This window comes from Ruditapes philippinarum, unplaced genomic scaffold, assembly GCF_026571515.1.
Source record: "Ruditapes philippinarum isolate M1 unplaced genomic scaffold, ASM2657151v2 ctg10362_1_1_1_1, whole genome shotgun sequence".
NCBI lineage: Eukaryota > Metazoa > Mollusca > Bivalvia > Venerida > Veneridae > Ruditapes > Ruditapes philippinarum.
In genome coordinates, this window is record NW_026860636.1 from 1785 (window position 1) to 21706 (window position 19922).

General features: G+C 32.6%; 1 protein-coding gene across 1 annotated transcript; it reads left to right on the forward strand.

The window, feature by feature from the left end:
• The first annotated feature begins 6716 nt into the window (after nt 1-6716).
• Nucleotides 6717-18580, forward strand: LOC132712841 (uncharacterized). The gene is made up of 3 exons (XM_060695278.1): nt 6717-6795; nt 17235-17447; nt 18281-18580. Exons 1-3 carry the CDS (start codon nt 6717-6719, stop codon nt 18481-18483), a joined length of 495 nt encoding a protein of 164 aa, XP_060551261.1. The 3' UTR covers nt 18484-18580.
• The last annotated feature ends 1342 nt before the right edge of the window (nt 18581-19922 follow it).

A 19922-nucleotide genomic window follows, 5' to 3' on the forward strand; every position in this document is an offset into this window, starting at 1 on the left:
TTGTGTATTTAAGTATCATTGCTATGTTTAGTTAAGTTTAGTTACATGTAGCAAATTTTAGTTTATCTGTTATTTTGTTATTTATTCAGTCCATTGCTATTTCAATAATACGAATCAAGTTTTATTTTCTTAAAGATCTTTATTTGATCTTTGATTTTATTATTATTGTGATTTATATCTCATTTAACATGATGGCCCTTGATTGGAAATGGAAGTTATTTTATTCTATTCTATCTGATGCTAGGAAAAGTCTGAGGCTAGGAAAAGTCTGATGCTAGGAAAAGTCTGATGCTAGGAAAAGACTCACATATGGTGGCTGATTTGTGCCATTTGTGTTTTCGTCCCGAAACCCCGCAAAGCGAAAAGTCGAGAATTAACAAATTAAAATGGCGGGAGCGCGGGGCGAAAACACGAATGGCACAAATCAGCCACCATACTCTCATGATCAACACTTATTATCATTGCTTAATTAGTGATTACATGTAACGCGGAATTAGCTTTCCAATTTGTCCAGTTCTTATCATACCATTAATTTTTATCCTTGCTACCAAATCTACTATTGTATCAATGACAAACCTGCATGCAAGTTTACTAAAACTGTATGTATCAGCTTTAAATTTCAACTTTTATTTTAAATAAAAAAAAACATAAAAACATATCTTTGCTTTCAGTTTTTTGTTATACATTTCATTGTAGTGAAAGTTACTTAATAGAATGAGTTACATTAAATTTGATCAAATCAGGATTGGCCATAAAAAATTATAACATGGTAAAACAAGAAGGATTAGGGAAATGATCAGATTAAGGTCAGAAAATGGTCAGATTTAAGCAGAAAAGGGTTAAGATTAAGATCGGAAAATGGTCTGATTGAGGTCAGAAAATGACCAGAAACTGGTTAGATTTAGGTCGGAAAATAGTCAGATTGAGGTCGGAATATGGTTAGATAACGGTCAGATTTTCGTCGGAAAATGGTCAGATTTTGGTCAGAAAATGGTTAGATAATGGTTAGACTCTGACGTCTACCTGACGTCAGATAATTACGTCAAAAAAACTTTCAAATCCAACCGTTTTTCCGACCGTCATCCGACGTCAGAACCTGACTTAAATCTGACGTCAGTGTGACGTCTTGTGTTTGCATTCTAAATACATGTAGCTCACTTTTCATGCATAAATGTTAAACGTTCTGCTTTCACCAGTGTTAGGTTCCCGGTGCGTGAACGGTGACTCACACTTTTCCCCGAGGTCCATGAACAGGCCTGCGCTCAAGCAAATCTTTGTATACGTACTGGTCAGAAGCCAAAATCAAACAGAGCCTGCAGCATTTTTAAGTTTGCCTTTTTGGTGTTCTTAAATTCAAGGTTTTTTTACATAAATATAATGAAACGTAAAAAAAATCGCAATACTTCCATCTTAGTAAGAGATCATTTACTGTCGGTATCATCGTCGGATACACACGGCCGAAACCATTAACATTGATTGCATGTTATGCTGACATGTTTATCAATCCGTGGTATCCGACGATGTGCTCCCGGTATCAACATGTAAATATCTATCTCTTATACTTTTGAAACCTTAACGAACACGTCATTTCATCATATAACTGATCTTACGATTTCGAAATAACACAAGTTGCTTTTGTCCATTTCCCGTTGTGCCTCCCGCGAAAAACCGGTAAATGAATAGAAAATAGCTCAAGGCGAAACAATGAACCGTAAAATTTATGATCATGCTGATACGTTGTGTTCAGAGACCTTTAAATTATTTATTGGATGGACGCAACAACTTTTTTACCAGTATTTTGGTAAAACGAGAAAACAATAGTTGATAAATTGGTTCCTTTTGCCTTTTTCACACGAACAAAAAATTCCAGGACTAAATATGATTTCAATCCCAATAATAAAATTAAGAAAATTAAAAGGGCAACACTTCCGATTAAAATTTATATTTGGTAACTAATTGAAAGGTGAACGTTTTTGCGTAATCAAAAACAAGAGTGATGAGGGAGGTAATTATATGTGGTATTAGAACTAATGTATACGTTCCCTACCAACTACCCCCCCCCCCACACACACACGCACGCACACACACACCACGCACCTCATTTAACTTGTGCCGAAAAAATAATATGTGTTTACAATATAATAATAATAATTGACTCAAGTGTTTTCAGATGTTATGACTTCTGTAAAAATTTGGATCGTAATGTTATTAGGAAGTCAGAAAGTGTGTTCTGATAAAATTATCAAAACTAGTCCGTTGAAAACCAAGTTTACGTTTTTTGACGGTTATATAAAACAATTATCATTCAACATTTAAATTGCATTTAAAGCCAGTTGATAAATCAGGCAATGAGTGTGTTCCGGTAAACGACTGGTAGACTGGTGAAGTAACAAGTGGCATGTCAGCCAATCCACCGCTTTATTTTTTCATTTCCCCTTTCAGATAAAAAATTCAGTAGAGTGCCTACAATGGTCAATATTTTTTTTTAAAGTTTATATATTAACGTTTATGACTATTGTTACTTATACCATTTTTTCTTCTATTGTTTTGTTCTATCAATTAAAATGGTCTGGATAATTTATCAATTAAAACAAAACAAAAATACAATAAATTGAGAAAATTGATTGGTCTTTGAATTTAGTATGTATAGCTCTATTGTTTATATAACATTAAACTGTTTTTTTTCTAATCAAAACCTTTTTATCTATGAACAGAAATAAAATTTTTATTTAGGGGAAGGGTTTTTTTCCCTTCTTCTTTTATTCCAATGTTTTCCACTAGTTTATTTGGCAATTGACTTGGCAAATTTCTTCCTGATACAACACTTTCACTTCAAATGAGAACAACAATTTCGGAATTTAGTACCAAATCGGTCATAATTTATGTTTAAATCGCAGCCAAATTTAACATGACAGTTGCAAGAACTCGGTTTGACATTTGGTCCTGATAAGCCTCAATAAGCTTTGCTGCTCATAATCTATAAGAAGTAAAAATTAGCTTTGCTTAACTTTTTATGTTCGTTGACTTGTTTCTGTCCCGTGGGTAAGAAATTGGAAAATGTTGAAACAATTGTCCGCCCAACCCATTTTACTTGTTTGTTCTAAAACACTTATTTATCAATTTCATTTATCAGTTGAAATGTCCCTTGAATCAATTCTTACTACAGTAAAGTTAATATGGTTAAACTGAATAATGACAAGTTAATTCTTTGGTTTGCTTAAAAATGATTGAATAATTTATTTTGAGGAGTAAAGGGAAGGGTTAATAATATAATATTTTATAAGTTTTTTTTGCAAAGGTTTATTATGTAACAAAGTAAAAAGATTTTAAATGTTTGTTTCCCCAAATGTGTTTTGTACGAACAAATTTAACATTTAAGTGTCTGTAAATTTTAAAAAAACGTAAAAATTAACATGAACATTGATTGCAACATAAAACCATCTTTTTTCAAAATAGCATAAATCAAAAATCAAGTTTAGTTCAACCTTTTTTTGAAGATGGTAATGACCGCAACCCAAATGAAACACTGCATGAATTGATCTTAACTATCGACGGAACTAAATAGAAGGGGCAATGGCTATTTCGAGATTTTTCTTTTAATTTGTAAATTGCCCAAATTTAACAAAAAATAATTCAAAAAATTTGTAAAAACTTTTCGTTCAATTTCCGCAAATTACTTCCTCATACGAAAAGTTTAAACGGAAAACCACCCATATCTTTTTTTCTTACTGGATACATAGTTGGCGGAACCATATAGAAAGGGGTCCCCCGTGTATTAGATTTCCTATGTTAACGTATGCAAAATCGTTTTTAAATTTTGTAATTTAAGTTTTAAAAATTTTAAAAAAAAAAAATTTGCAAACGACGTGGGGGCCTCAGTAATTTTCCAATTTCAGTAAATAAATATATGTATCAAATGGGCCGAATTTTAAGTTATTTTGAAACTTTCAAATGAAGGTTCAATCGCGCAAAAGTAAGCATCAAAACAAAGAAGTCACCAAATGCAAAATTAAGTTTAACAAGGTTTGCAGAGGAAACATGCAAACACGGGCGGTTCCAATAATCAGTACTGTACCGTTTCAATGGCGTCCTTTTGTTTTCATCCAACTAGTCTGTCAAATATTTAAATTGTATTTAAAATAATTTTAGTATTTAAAATGCCAGGATCTTTACAAATACAAACCTTGTTAATAAATGTGCCTCCGCAATTCCATTATAAAAGTGCCCCCACTGACAAAAAGTAAAACAAAGCCCACTTTAACAGGTTTTAATTTTTAAAATATAAATGTTTCAATCACAAATAAAGAACAAAAAAAAAACCAAAAATTTTTCCTTGTCCGCTAACAATACAAAAAACTTCGAAAATGAGTGAACAATTTTCGAAGAATCTTTAATTCAAGTTCATTTACAAATCAATACTTATATTTTATTGTTTCTTGTGTAATTGACTGTGTGGTGGTGCCAAACCTTTGGGGAAGGTTAAAGTTTAATATTTATTTTTTCCTTTTTTTGCCAATTTTTTTTAAATTTTAGTTGCATACGTTTTAATTATAAACATGAAAGAAAAAGGTTAATTGTACAAATTTTTAAAGTAAATAAAAAGAAAATTAAAATTTTGATTGAAACGGCCCTTTTTACTTTTTTGTTTCAAATTTGTTTTTCAAATTTTGAAATTTTGAAATTTTGAAATGAAAAATATTTCAAGTTACAATGACCGCTTTAAATACTTATTTTGCAACTGAATGCCTTCTTCATAAATACAAAAACACTTCAAGGAACAAGGGTTTTAAATAAATGAAGTTTTAAGCTGACCATTGAAATAAAAAGAAAGAGACAAAAAGATTTATAAGGCTAAACTGAAAATAAACGAATGGTTTTGGGTGATTTATATATCATGTTGTTAATTGTTTGTCCCGTTAATCGTTTTGTTTTGTTATGTTTGTCGTTTAGGTTTCGTGTAAACTTTTAAAACTTTTCGTGGACCCCGGGAAGATGCTTTGGTAGTTTTAAGAAGCGGAAGGAAGTGGTCCTAAGTAAAACTGGTGGTAACCTCTCCAGGAAAACGATTTGGTTAGAAAAACTACTCCGCCTATATGATGGAAATTACTGTTGTTTTTTCAAAGTTTTCAAGTTTTATATAGTTCAGCATATAACAAAAAACAACATAGTTTGCAAAAATATTTCAATGTTATTAAATCTTCAAGTATAACTGAAAAACATCAATTATTAACATAAACATGTTCAATTTTCCTAAGTCCATTAGGGTAACAGAAAAAAAATAAACGGTGACAAATTTTCTTCTTGTTTTAAGCCCCTATAATTTAACCAAAAAAAATGAAATTTGCCATTTCACAGATACCAACAATGAACTTTGATTTCACTATACATATTCCTTTATTTACATTTAGAAATCTTTCCGAAATATTATATTTGACCAAGGTTTACACAACGCCCCCTGCTCTTCCATAACAGAGTCAAAGGCTTTTTTGAAAGTCAATAAAAGCACAAAAAAGTTTTTTGTTTTCTTATGTTTAGGTAATCCTGTTTAACATTGTGGAGAATAAAAATATTATCAACAGTTTGAATAATGCCTTTCCTAAAATCCAAGCTTTGGTTTTTGAAATTTAATACATTATAGAACTTTTCTAAATATTTTGTCAAACTTTCCATTTAGTAATACTTGTAAATATATTTCCCTATTACAACTAAAGCAAATGGTAATAGGTCTATAGTTTTCAGGCCATTTCAAATATTACTTTTATTTTTTATAGATTTGGTACAATACAATCAATGTCAACCAAAAAATCTTGGCAAAAACCAGTGTTTAGAATACAGTTAACATTTGTGAAATAAAGTGGTTTATAAAAGTTAAAGTACTGCTTCCCTTTATATATTCAGGAAACACTTACGGGTGTCGGGAAATATACTTTGAGTACATGCATAATTACAACTTAATTGAAATTGGGTTACAGAAGTGTAACTTAGAAATGAAGCACAATTTCAATGAATTTCAGAGAGAAAATCTTGAAATCCTCCTTGACAATCATTGTAAAAGTAAAAGTACAGTAAACGGAACGGATTTCATTCTAAATCGAACCTTTCCTAGAATTTTTTTATAAAATTAATATATCAGAATCAAATTTTCCAGTTCAGAGGTTTGTTTTACAATTTAACGGTTAAAATTATTATACACACAAGCCCCGCGGGCGTGGTTTTGCGCAACTTATTTTGTTAAGCGTCTGTAGGTGGCAAAGGATTATATCTTCTAACTTTTGTGATACACAAAATGGCCAGAGGATTAATTTAAATTGTTTTAAAATTCTGCAATTATCTTGTTAAACTTAATGTTTTTTCAAAGGCAGTTTTAATATACTAACAAATTTACTCTTGTTAAGTAATTACCACTTTGTAATTAATGATGCAAAAGGTTTACTTTTAATGGTTAAAATTTTTCTATTTGGCTTTTTTGGCAAAACTTTTTTTCATTGAAATGAGACTGTCGGAAATAGTGATCGAGAATTTTGGAAAATATCTGGAAAAAACTCGACTATCGTTTCTTGGGAGTTAGGACTTCTTACAATTTTTAACTGGAAAATAGATACTTCTATTTCAGCGGCTCAGTATGTAATCAAACGTTGCAGTTTAGGTAAAAATGCCTAAAAGAGCAGGAAAGTGAGTACAGTAACGAAGGTGGGGCAACATCTAGGTTGCGGTAGATGGGAAACTTCAATCCATACGGGAGAGTGGTAAATCGTGCTCCGCATACATCTTCGGAGAAGTTCGGAGCTTTTACTGGTGAGTTGATTTAGGTGATGTCTACGTTGTTGAATCCGTCAGTTTATACAACAGGCTGGACCTATTTGTTGCAGTGAGTGTCTTGAAGTATTTCTTTGTATTTTTCTTGCACTGTATCCTTCAAAATAAAATCGTCTTTTAACTATGAACCTTATTGAATGCTGTGGCTATAGACCATTGGTTTAAACATATCTATTTTTAAGCACGATTGCGAAACAAGTTCTTGCAGCTTAATATTAATCACTTTCTGAGTCCACTTGACTTCCTGGAAAACAACCAGTACTGGTGTCATATGAGAGATACATGGTCGTGACCCGAATTAAAGCTCGAGACCTCGAGCCAATGAAGATCCCTTGGGTTGAGAGGCAAACACCTTAACCACTAGGCCCACCGCTTCCCCTGACCACATAGGCCTACCGCCCCCTTGCCACTTTAGACATGTGACATGGATTTTGCTTTAGATAACTTCAATTTAATTATATTTGATGATATTTCATGTATGTGTAGAATACAGCACGTTTCATGTACATGTATGTATATTTTGATATCTGATATACGTTCTACTGGAAGCCGCAAAGATCACAATACAGATTGTATTGTCTTCCTTTTGTAACACAAGTATAAATTAAATGAAATAAAAGAAACTTTAAAAACAAAGTAAAATTACAAACGAACTAAAAAATGTTCTCCGTTAACGGTACGAAAATCATTAAAAAATAACTTGGGCGGTCATGAAAATTTAAAAAACAACAAACAAAGGTCTGCCTTTATTTAAGAAAAATGAACAAACAATAGGGCCTCTTTGCAATTTAAATCTCTGTGGGTCCGGCAATTTCTATCGACTGGGAAAGGAAATTTTGTTATTTTTGGGTAAAAAAATGACCGTTAATACATTTTAAAAGTTTGCCTTTGAAATTCTGTTAAAAGTAAAAAGCGCTGCCAAATACGCCAAACCTTTGAAACTTGTTGCCAATCTTTAAAGTCTGCTTTATACAACAATTGAAACAATTTAATATATTACCCCCGCCGAAAAAAGGCGGTGGGGGATATAGGAAATCAGTCTTCCTCCGTTCCGGTCAAAGGTCCTCCGTCCCCTGTTCAGTCCCCTTTTCCGTCCCCACATTTTGTCCCGGAGCAAATATCTCAAAAATGTTTTCAAGAGGTTATCAAACTTGAAAACTTATCAATGTAAGGTTGGACATAAGAACAAATTGCGGCAAAAAGGAAATGGCAAGTGCACAAGGGAATGAATAACTCGCCATGCATAATTTTTCAGTTTTTTTGCCCTTTGTATTTTGTTTGATTCCTTAACTTAATTTTATTCACCTGAAAAGTGGGGCATAAAACTTAAAAAGTCCCCCTTTGCAAGACTTATATCCCAAAAATGAAAACTTATTTCATGGGTGGGAATAGAATCTTATTGCGGGGGAATTGCTAATCGCAAAAAAATGATAAATCTACCCTTTTATAGTTTTTTGCTCGACTATTTTTTGGGAAAAGAATTTTAATTTGGAGCTAATTTCAGGTTCCACCCCAAATTTTTCGGCGGGCGGCCGGCGGCGGGCGGGGGGCGGGCCCCCCGGGGGGTTTTAAATTTTTTTTGTTTAAGGCCCGGTTTTCCTCCAAAAACTATGAAAGGGGAAAAGGATTGAAACTTCACCAAAAATTGTTTCTTTGGGGAATTTTTTAAAGAATGGGAATTTGGGAAAAAAAATCCCATAAACCCCTTTATTTTTCCTTTTTTTCCCAAATTTTTGCCCCCCTTTTTTTTAAAATTGAAATTCCCTTTGGGGTTTTTGGGTTTTTGGTATTTGTAAGCCCGGTAAACTCCATAAAATACTGGGAAAGGGGAAAGGATTGAAACTTCCAACCCCCAACCCAAACTTTGTTTTCTCTGGTTGATTTATCTAAGGATGATTGGGCAAAAAAGGTCCCAATAAACTCCCCTGGTTTTTGCTTTTTTTACAATAATTATGCCCCTTTTTTCCGAACTTGTTAATTCTTGGTTAAGTTTTTTTTGGTTATGTTAGCTGGTACAACTTATACTGAAGGGGAAAATTGGATTTGAAAATTCACACACTATTGTTTCTTTGTGAATTTATCTGTGATTATACTAAGATGATTTGCACAATGCTGGATCTCCATCAACTAAAACATTTTGAAAACTTCACACACTTGTTCTCTGTGATTATCTAAGATATTGGCACAAGTTCCATAACTATGGTTTTGCTTTTTAACATAATTATGCCCCTTTTTCGACTTAGAAATTCTTGGTAAAGTTTTACGTGTAAGCTGGTATCTCCATAACTACTTGAAGGGAATGGATTGAAACTTCCACACACTTGTTCTCTGTGATTATCTAAGATGATTGGCTCAAGGCCCATAACTCTGATATTTGCTTTTTTACATAATTATGCCCCTTTTTCCGACATAGAAATTTTTGGTTAAGTTTTGCGTGTTAAGCTTGCATCTCCATAACTACTGAAGGGAATGTATTGAAACTTGAAGGGTTTGTACCTTTTTGGACAATTTTATGTATTCATAAAGGTAAGCATTATTATACTCGATGAAACACCCTTGTGACAAATTTCCGAATAGTCGAGCGTTACTGTCCTCCGACAGTTCTTGTTAAGTTTTTGCCCTTTGTTATTTTTCATACTTTTTGTCCGGAACTTATCTCAAAAAGTGTTAGCGGTATCAACATGAAACTTCATACGTGGATAGATCTCAGTGAGGAGGGGTGCAACACACAAGAATGATAACCTACCCTGCATCATTTTTCAGTTATTGCCCTTTGTTATTTTTCATACTTAATTTTTGTCCAGAGCATAACTAAAAGGCCTTTGAGATATCAACATGAAACTTCATAGGTGGATAGATCTCACTCAGGAGGTGTGCAGTACACAAGAATGATAACTCTATCCGTAATAATTTTTGACCTATCGCTCTTTGTTATTTTTCATACTTATTTTTTCCTGAAAAACTCTATATAATAAGGGGCTCACAATAACCTTACCATTGACCTTGAGATCTGAAAATAAGAGAACTGGTATTCACATAGGTCTTAAATCTGTAATCACTTTAGGCTATTAAGCAGTGATGTTTGGCTGATTGCTGCTCACAAAAATCATTCAAAGGCATAAAATAGATATATAAAAGTGATAGTTTTAGGTTCAAAAGCAACAGTATGATACAGTGAATATGGAGTAAAATATGAAATTGATAGTTATTCATTTTCAGTAGATACTTTAGGATTTATAAGTTCCAAAATGGATTTTCTTTGTTTAATTGTTTGATTTTTTGATGAATATCAGTGATTTTGAGATTAACCCTAAACACCTATATTGGATTTAACAATTGGATAATTATAGAGTGGTTATTTATACAAACTTGATATTTATCCATAAATATGAGTGATAACAGTAAAAATCGGAGTACTATTAAAAACACAGAATAAAAAGGAACAATAAAAGGACCAGACAAAGGGTCAGACTAAATTAAAATTCCAAGGTGAAAAGCCAAGTCCTAAGCCCCCAGCAAAGAGATTTCAATTGATTATAGTAACATTACTGCTAGTAAAACGAATTCTGGAAATAAAAGTGTATTAACTAACACAACAATGGAGGACATTTGTAGTATACAAGTACAAGCACAATAAGTGACTCAAGGGGTGATCTCAAAAGTGTGTTGAAAAAATATGAAACAGAGGAATTAATTAAGAACATTATGTTATCTTTAGAACAAAAACTGATTGAAAAAAATTGATAGTGCTCCAAAGGATAGAACAAAGGTAGTGAATGAAAGATTAGACTCTCTTAAATTTGAAAATAATTTATTAAAAGATAGACAGCTATTGGTAGAATAACTGTGGTAAAACTACTGTTACTTCCTTCATTAACTAACTTGTTTAAGTCACTGCCAAATCCTAATTCTCAGATGTTAAAGGAAATGAATAATATGTTTTATAATTTTGTGTGGCAAGGCTCGCCAACGAATAGGTGAATGAATATGTAAATGGTGGTCTAAAAATGATTGATGTATGTGCCTACATGAAAAGTTTAAAACTTTCATGGTTAAAAAGAATTGTATCATCTGAATGTGATAAATGTTACACTATTTTAAAGAACTTTATAGATATTATGAAGCTGTTTAATTGTGGAAATTATATACAGAATATATATAATAGTTTGAACAATTCATTTTAGAAAGATGTTTACGGTGCTTATATAGAATTTGTAGAGAAATTACCCATTATTTCTATGGAAATGTTGTTAGAAATGCCTCTGTTCTATAACCAAAATATTTGATGGATAGAAAACCAATTTTCATAAAAGCATGGTATGATAAAGGTATAAGGTTTATCAAAGATATTATGAATGTGAATGGTATTTTCCTTGAAAGGAATGAATTGGAAGCAAGATCGGGTATTAACATAATTTTTTTACTATGAATTAATTACCAGTGTTGTCAAGAAATACATAAGTATATTAAGTTTAAAGTTATGTGATAATTATGAAATCGCTTCCTATTCTCCCATTACATGATGTTATATAAAGCCTATACTATTTTGAGTTAAAGGTACATCAGACATGTATAATATCTACATAAAAAAGATGATATTCCAACATGTCAGACTAAATGGAATACTTGCTTTCAAATAAGTCAATATGACTGGAATTAAGTACATAGCTGTTTTTTTTTTAAAAATTACCAATGATTCTTACTTGCAATGGTTTCAGACAAGACTAACACATAGAATATTAGCTACTGACTATCTCCTTTTGAAAATGAATTTGTCAGATACAAGTATGTGTACTGGGAAACGGACAAAAGCCCTCCCGGACAAAAGCCCTCACATCAAAAAATGAAAGGCGGACAAAAGCCCTCCCGTGAAAATGACAGGGCGGACAAAAGCCCTCCCGTGAAAATAACAGGGCGGACGAAAGCCCTCCCATGAAAATGACTGGGCGAACAAAAGCCCTCCCGTGAAATTAACAAGGCGGACAAAAGCCAACCTCCCCCCCCCCACCCCCCGTAACAAAAATAAATATGTATGTTGGATACCTGTTTTTTTTAATGCACTCAACATATTAAAATTGTTACATATATTTCTTGTTGTTTTCAATTGGCCTAAATATGTGTATGAGCTAGAACCACCTTTTATTCTGAATATACCTTCCTGAAATGTTTAACGAGGTAACTTTTTACACGAATGTCGTTAAAAACAAAGTCACTTTTAAAAGTGATTGACTCATTACAAGGCACATTATAAATTTCTTTAACTTTTAAGTTAGATAATTTTAAGTTTTTTTTCATCATTTATTACTCTATTAATCTTATCTTCACATAGGAGTAATCCTTCATATCTACGTGAATAAATAATTTATGCACTTACAGATTTTAGCATTGATTATTCAGATGCCTCTCAGAAATTTGCTCAAGCTCCTACAAACACGCTTATGCCAATGGAAAACAAAAATATATTCATGAATTCAATTTCAATATGTTGAGTGCATTGAAAAGAAAATATAAACTATTCAACATACTATATGTATGGGAGGGCTTTTGTCCGCCCTATTATTTTCACGAGAGGGCTTTTGTCCGCCAAGTCATATTTACGGGAGGGCTTTTGTCCGCCCTATTATTTTCACGGGAGGGTATGGAACGCCATAGCTGCCTCATGTTGTTACATTTCGTTTTATTTTCCCCTAAAAGCAACTTATTATGTATAATAGAAGTGTTGGCTTGCCAACGTTTTATGAGAACCTGTCTTAACGAAGCCTTATTAGGTCAAATATTTATTTTCTCTTGTCAAAACGTAGTGCTGATTTGTCTAAACACTGTCTTATTATTTCAAAACGTCATGTTATCATGTGCAAATCCGGTGTTAACATGCCGAAAGGAAGTCTTAATATGTCTAACATGCACGCCATCTTTTCGAATTAAGATTTCAATATGTCTGAACACAGACTTGTTAAAATGTGGTGTTGAATTGTCTTGAAATTGTCTTATCATGTGAAACAGTAGTGTTATCTTGTCGGAAGTTGGTGTTATCTTGTCCAAATGTGATCCTGGTATGTTATGACACTGTTGTATTATGTTGTACTGTCGTTTTGTCTTGTCCAAATGTGGTATTGACTTGTCTAAACACCGTCACATTTTGTCAGACTGCCATGTCATTGTGTTCAAATTGGTGTCAACTTGTCAAACTCATGTCTTATTATGTTGGCTAGTAGTGATATCTTTTTCAACCATTACATTGACCTGGCTGAGTGCTGTCCTATTTTGTCAAACTGTTATGTTGCTTAGTATGAAGTGGTGTTATTCTGTCTTATTATGCCAAAACATCTTGCTTTCTTGTCTAAAACTGTTGTTATCCTGTCTAAAAATATACTTATTATGTGAAATACTAATGTTGACTTGCCAATAAATTTTGTTTGTTTGTGTATTGTTGACTTGTCGAAAGATGGTATTGACATGTCTAAACACTGCCTTATTTTCTCAGATCGTCATGCCATTTTATCCAAACTTTATGTTAACCGGCCTAAACCGCGTCTTATTATGTGAAATAATGGTGGTATCTTTACAAATTATGATTATGAACTGTTAAAAGACTATTTTAATTTGTCAAAATTTCATGCTATTTTGTCCAAATGCAGATTCAACTGGTCTATATTTGTCTTATTATGTCAAATAGTCACGTCATCTTGTCGAAACGTGGTGATGACTTGTCTAAAATTACTGTCTTTTTGTCAAAGTGTCATTTTTAGCTCGACTATTCGAAGAATATGAGAGCTATTGTAGTCGCCCCGGCGTCGGCGTCCGCGTCGGCGTCAGCGTCCGCGTCGGCGTCAGCGTCCGCGTCGGCGTCTGCGTTGGTTAAAGTTTTTTGTAAAGTCAAATATCTCAATTATTGCTTGAGATATTCAATTGAAACTTACAATACTTATTTATAGTAACAAGGTACATCAGATTGACAAGTTGGATAACTCTGCCTACAATATTGACAGAATTATGCCCCTTTTTAACTTAGAAATTTTGGTTAAAGTTTTTTGTAAAGTCAAATATCTTCAATTATTTCTTTGAGATATTCAATTGAAACTTACAATACTTATTTATAGTAACAAGGTACATCAGATTGACAAGTTGGATAACTCTGCTTACAATATTGACAGAAATTATGCCCCTTTTTAACTTGGAAATTTTGGTTAAAGTTTTTTTTGTAAAGTCAAATATCTCAATTATTGCTTGAGATATTCAATTGAAATTTAAAAAATACTTTTTTATAGTAACAATGTACATCAGTTTGCAAAATTGCATAACTCTGCCTGCAATATTTGCAGAACTATTTGCCCCTTAAATTTGAAACTTAGAAAATTTTGGTTAAAGGTTAAAGGTCTTCAAAGATATTTACTTGAAACTTTACACATGTACTTAGGGTCATAAATTTGAGGGTCATAATTGTATGTCACTGACCAAGTTCCATAACTCTATCCTGCATTAAGGCTGATTCATATCCCCTTTTCTACTTAGTCTCTTGGTTAATGTTTACATGCAAGTTTTACATATCTCAATAACTATTAAAGATATTTATTTAAAACTTCACATATGCATTTAGGGTCATAATTGTAGGTCACTGATATCCATAATAGATCCATAATTCTATCTTGCATTTAGGCTGATTTTTCTCCCCTTTTTCAACTTAGAAATTCATGGTAAAGTTTTGCTTGTAAGCTGTTATCTCTATAATTACTGAAGGGTTTGTGCATTTTTTGGGACAATTATATGCATTCATAATAATAAAGCAGTGATTTACTTAATAAAACATCTTAATAACAAGCCTTTGTACCTTTTCTGTCAATTTTATGTATTCATAGGTAATTAGTATTATTATACTCAATAAAACACCCTTGTGAAATTACCTTCCGAATAGTCAAGCCAATACTGTATAATTAGACTGTCTCTAAGGCCTATAACATGAATTTATAAAAAAAAATTAGCCCTTTTGTGAACTTAGAAAATTTAACATTATCAAAGCTCTAAATTTTACGTTATCAAGGCTCTTTTACTATCAAGCACTTAGAATAGTCGAGCGTGCTGTCCTACCGACAGCTCTTGTATTTTATCAAGGTTTGGTGTTAATTTTAATAAACATCGTCCTTTTATGGCGAAGTATCATTTTTCCTTTTCAAATGTGGTGTTTACTTGTTGAAACACAGTGTCATTATGTAGTACAGTGGCGTTAACTTGCCAGTGTATGACGTTAACATGTCTAAATACCGTCTCATTATGTCAGATAATCGTGTTATCCTGTCCAGATGCGATGTTGTCAAAATTTAGTATCACGTGACCAGAGCCCGCGCGGAGCGTGAAAAGATAGAGCAAAAAGATAACGGGGCAGTTTCGCAAAATCAGACAGCGCTTTCTCAAGACAGAACTAAATTTGAACAAATTTACACAATTATCAGACACAATAAGACTATTTCTGTGTTTTACAAGAAAACATCAAATTTCGATAATATAACACTTCTGTTTTACATTATAAGAAAGAGTTTAGACACGTCTTTACAACATTTCGACAAGATACCGCAATTTTTTGACTTTATAACACTGAGTTTTAACCAGTCAAAACCGCTTTTTGATAAAAAAGCATACAGTTTATCACAAAAAGGCATGCTTTAGCCCAGTCAACACTCCATTTCGGCAAGATAATTCGAATATTTGATATAAAAATACAACTCAGTAGTGTACGTTGGCAAATTAACACAGTTGTTTGACACAATAAGACAATGTTAAGGCATTTAAACACCGTATTTTGACAAAATAACATGGCAGTTTGATAAAATAAAGCTGTGCTTTCACAAGTCAACACCAAATAACGACAAGAAAACACTACTGTTTCAAACGATCAGACAGTCTTTTGATAAAACAGCTCCACAATTTGACCAAATAGAGCGACAAGTTGACATAATATGACACATTTCAGACACGCCAAAACGACATAATGACATGATAACACTATTGTTTGAAAAAATCAAACAATGTTAACACAAGTCAACATCACATTTTAAAGAGATAAGACTACTGTTACACATAATAAGGCAATGTTTAGACAAGTCGACAAATTACAATGGCATTACAACGCTTATATTTGACATAATAAGACGCTTTCTGGGCAAGATAAAAAGAAATGTAAACACATGAGGCAGCTATGGCGTTCCATAGGAGGGCTTTTGTCCACCTTGTCATTTTCAAGGGAGGGCTTTTGTCCGCCTTGTCACTTTTTGACGGGAGGGCTTTTGTCTGGGAGGGCTTTTGTCCTACACTCATGTGTGAGTTTTTGTAAATCAGAACATGAAACATTGTTACACCTATTTTGGGAATGCTCATTTGTTAAAATATTGATTACAGAAGTTATTAAAATTGTAAGTAAACATGAAGCTTTATTTGATATTAGGTAATACAAAAAAGAGCCAGTCAAAATACGATATCTTATGTCTAGAGATAAAAAATATGTTTATTTATGCAGGAGAAAAATATTTTACCAAATATATATGGATTAGTTAGAAGTATTAAATTAGCCTCTTCAATTATTGATGCATGTGCAACAAAAACAAAAGATAACATAATGAGTTGGACAATTGTTCAAAAAATCATTTATTAATTTTTTAAAGTAAAGTAAATTTATAATTAATTAATACACAGCCATTGCCTTTTATTAAAAGTTTGGGTATAAGTAATACTTATGTTTTCTCTATTCAGTGTATGAACTACTTTTCCCTTTTTCCCTTCTTTTATTTCCCTTGTTATTTTGTTTGTTTATTGTATGTACATGTTCATATATTATTGTCTAAGAAACAAAATGAGATAAATATTCATCAATGCCAATAAGTGTTAATCAACAAATATGTGATACATGTGTATATGTGATAAATAGAATCTTTGTAAGGTATGGAGGGGAATGCCCTCGACTCCCACATACGTATAACGTACAGTTTTCTAAAAAAATATCTGCTCTAATATATACGTTCTTCCAATGAGCAAACACATTCGGCGGGGGATGGCCATGTTAACATGGATCTTGTTTCTATTTCATTTGACAGATACTTTGTCGTTCCAATGCTTACCGTTTTATGAATCGGCTAACTGGCTTACAAATTGCTATTCATGACATCGGATAATGAACATATTCACTAATTAATTTGTTTTACATAAAATAACACATAGCTTTGCAGTTGACCTGAGGCGATGCTTTATTTTTGACTTCTAAGAACCAGAAAGCCCCATTTTGTCAATTTTATTATTATTTAAAACAATATTCAAACGTAAATTTTCCTTCCGGAAACGTCATATTGAAAGGTGGACGCACTTAACCATTGCATAACCAAATAAATGGACCATGACACACGTTTAAGTAAAATGGTTGTCTATTGTTACAGATGAAAATCTTGTTGGAGCCGAAGTACACATTGGTTTGACAAGAGACACATATAGAGTGGTAGGTTATAGAACAGGATACATCTACATATCACATTCGTTCGAAATATCACCTCCAGTTTATGCTAGATGGGTCCGAATTACAAGGAACCCCGATATCAAAAAACCTTTGGTCCTCTGTGAAGTAGCAGTGAATGGCTCTAAGTCAAGCACTGGTAATTATTTTTTGTATTGTATTCATATCATAAAATTGTGTCTCAGCAGGAAGTTAACCGAACATTCGAAGTTAATGTTGTTTTTTTTTTTAATTTTTAAGAAATTTTCGATGGTCGATAAATAGAGATGGTATATGGTACTGACATAGATGCCTAAAATTGAACATTTAATTCCCAAATTAAAAAAAAAGAAGATAAAAGTATACATATAATTTTATTTATAAAAATGCATTGAACAGGAAATATGAGGATATGTATTGAAGAGATACATGTGAAGAAAATTTCTTTAACTGACAATTTAAATTAAACAACTTTGTGTTGGGCATTGAAGAAGAGGGTAGTATGTTTCACAGAAAATTCATCAATTATATGCGAGCGATTTTTCAATTTACAATGGTCTCAGTACAAGTTTCTAGCGTTCAACTTTTTAAAAGCCATGTCGCTTTTCTTTTGAGAACACAATTATATAATGCAAAAAAAAAATAGGCTTTTACAGTTTCACAATTTATGGGGCAAATATGTTTCTTTGCTGCCTAATCAAGACTAATGTTTTATCATCATTTATTTCGGCTTGGTCCACTCAATACTAAATCCTCTGCCTTTTTTATGTTTCCTTTTCACTTAAACATATGTATGTTAGTATTCTGGCCGTATGGAATAAAACCTTGTCATGGACAAGTCGTTGTTTTCTTGAGCAAGAAATATTACACACTTTACCCAGGAACGGATTCGAAATTGTGTTTATTAGCTTATAGCTTTCTACGCAATCCAACTAAAATAAATTCTGTATAAACCAAGTATGTCGGTAAAAAGAATGTTTTTGTCTATTACAGGAAGCTTCGAACGGATTTCTGACGTGACAGGGACGGGAAATACTCTTGATACGAAGTTTGCCAGGTCTATAGAACATTGTTGTTACATTTGTTTCATCACTCAAGACTGTTTGGCAGTTGCAATGGACAATTCTCAATGTTCTTTACTTGACTCTGATAATTACCAGAGTGAATTAGGACAAACGCTTTATGTTATCAAGTAATTGCGTAAAAGTGATGGCAGAAAAATTGCGGCCATACTGCATGCTGAATCCCATTTTTAGAATTTTCTGATAACTTAACAGAATAAACAAATTGAAGAAAAAATAAAGTATTTAATGGAGTTAATTGATGGTAGCGTATAATTATGCTAGGATCTGGTTTACTGAAACACGTATCTGGGTTACTGATACACGTATCTGGGTTACTGATACACGTATCTGGGTTACTGATACACGTATCTGGGTTACTGATACACTGATTGATACATGTGTATCAGTAACCCAGCTGTAGGATGAATTATAACTCTGTAATTGATTTAAAACTCTCATTGTTTCGAAGTCCTGACGGGTATGCTTAATTCGATGTCGTATTTTGCCAGGAATCCTACAACATATGTGTCTAATTTGTATAAAGACAGTGCTGACACGCTTGTACTCATTAAAGTTTATCCTATTGCCATTGGCAATTATTAATTAGTTATATTCGGATTAAACGTTAGTTTAAAGGGACTCCACTGAGGGTTTTTGATATAATGGGACTGAAAATATTTTTTCCAGATAAATGTACCATTTGATGTAGGTTTAGACCACTAATCTTTGTGAAAATTTCAGATCATTAGCGCACTTTAATTCGTTTTTCCAGAATAATTATTCAAATTGCAATAAAATGACCCAAAATGAAAAGCGTTTAAACGCTTTTAACTCAAATCAGTCTAAGAAAAGCATAAAAATACGATTTTCAATTTATTTTCAAGTATATTTTTTAACTATCTTTGCATATATTTCTGTTTAAATAGCTCATTTATATAAGAAATTCAAATGTTATGTTTTTATGCTTTTAAACCTCAGTGGAGTCCCTTTAAACATGATGAGTTAAGCACGCTTGCGAAACAAGTTCTTTCAACAAATATTTATCACTTTCGAGTCCGATTTCTGGAACCAACCAGTATTGGTGTCATGTAAAGAAATATAGTCGTGTCACCGAGTAGGGCTCAAACCCATGATCCTTGTGTTGAGAGACAGGCACCTTAACCACTTGGACACCATTCGCCTTTACGATATGTAAACTTATAATAAGCAAATGATCAACAATAAAACATCAAATTTGAGCATAAACACCGTATAGAAGACATTGTACCTTAGGCTAGTTTTGCAACAAAGCAAGATACTTAAAATAGGTCCTGAGGTGAAAAGCTGATGTACGTAAATGTTTTATGTCTGATGACTTGCAATATAAATTGTGTCATTCTGCAGTAAATCATACGCCTTATTCAAATTCGTATTAGACTCGGCTGCTACGTTGTCATTGTTTTAACATTAAAAACGTAAAACTTTTCTTTCGGTGTTAGATGGGCATTTCACAATGTAATCTTAGTGGAGGTAATTCTGCTACTTTTGTAACTGATAACAAATTTATATAGTCAAACTTAGTTCGCGGTGTG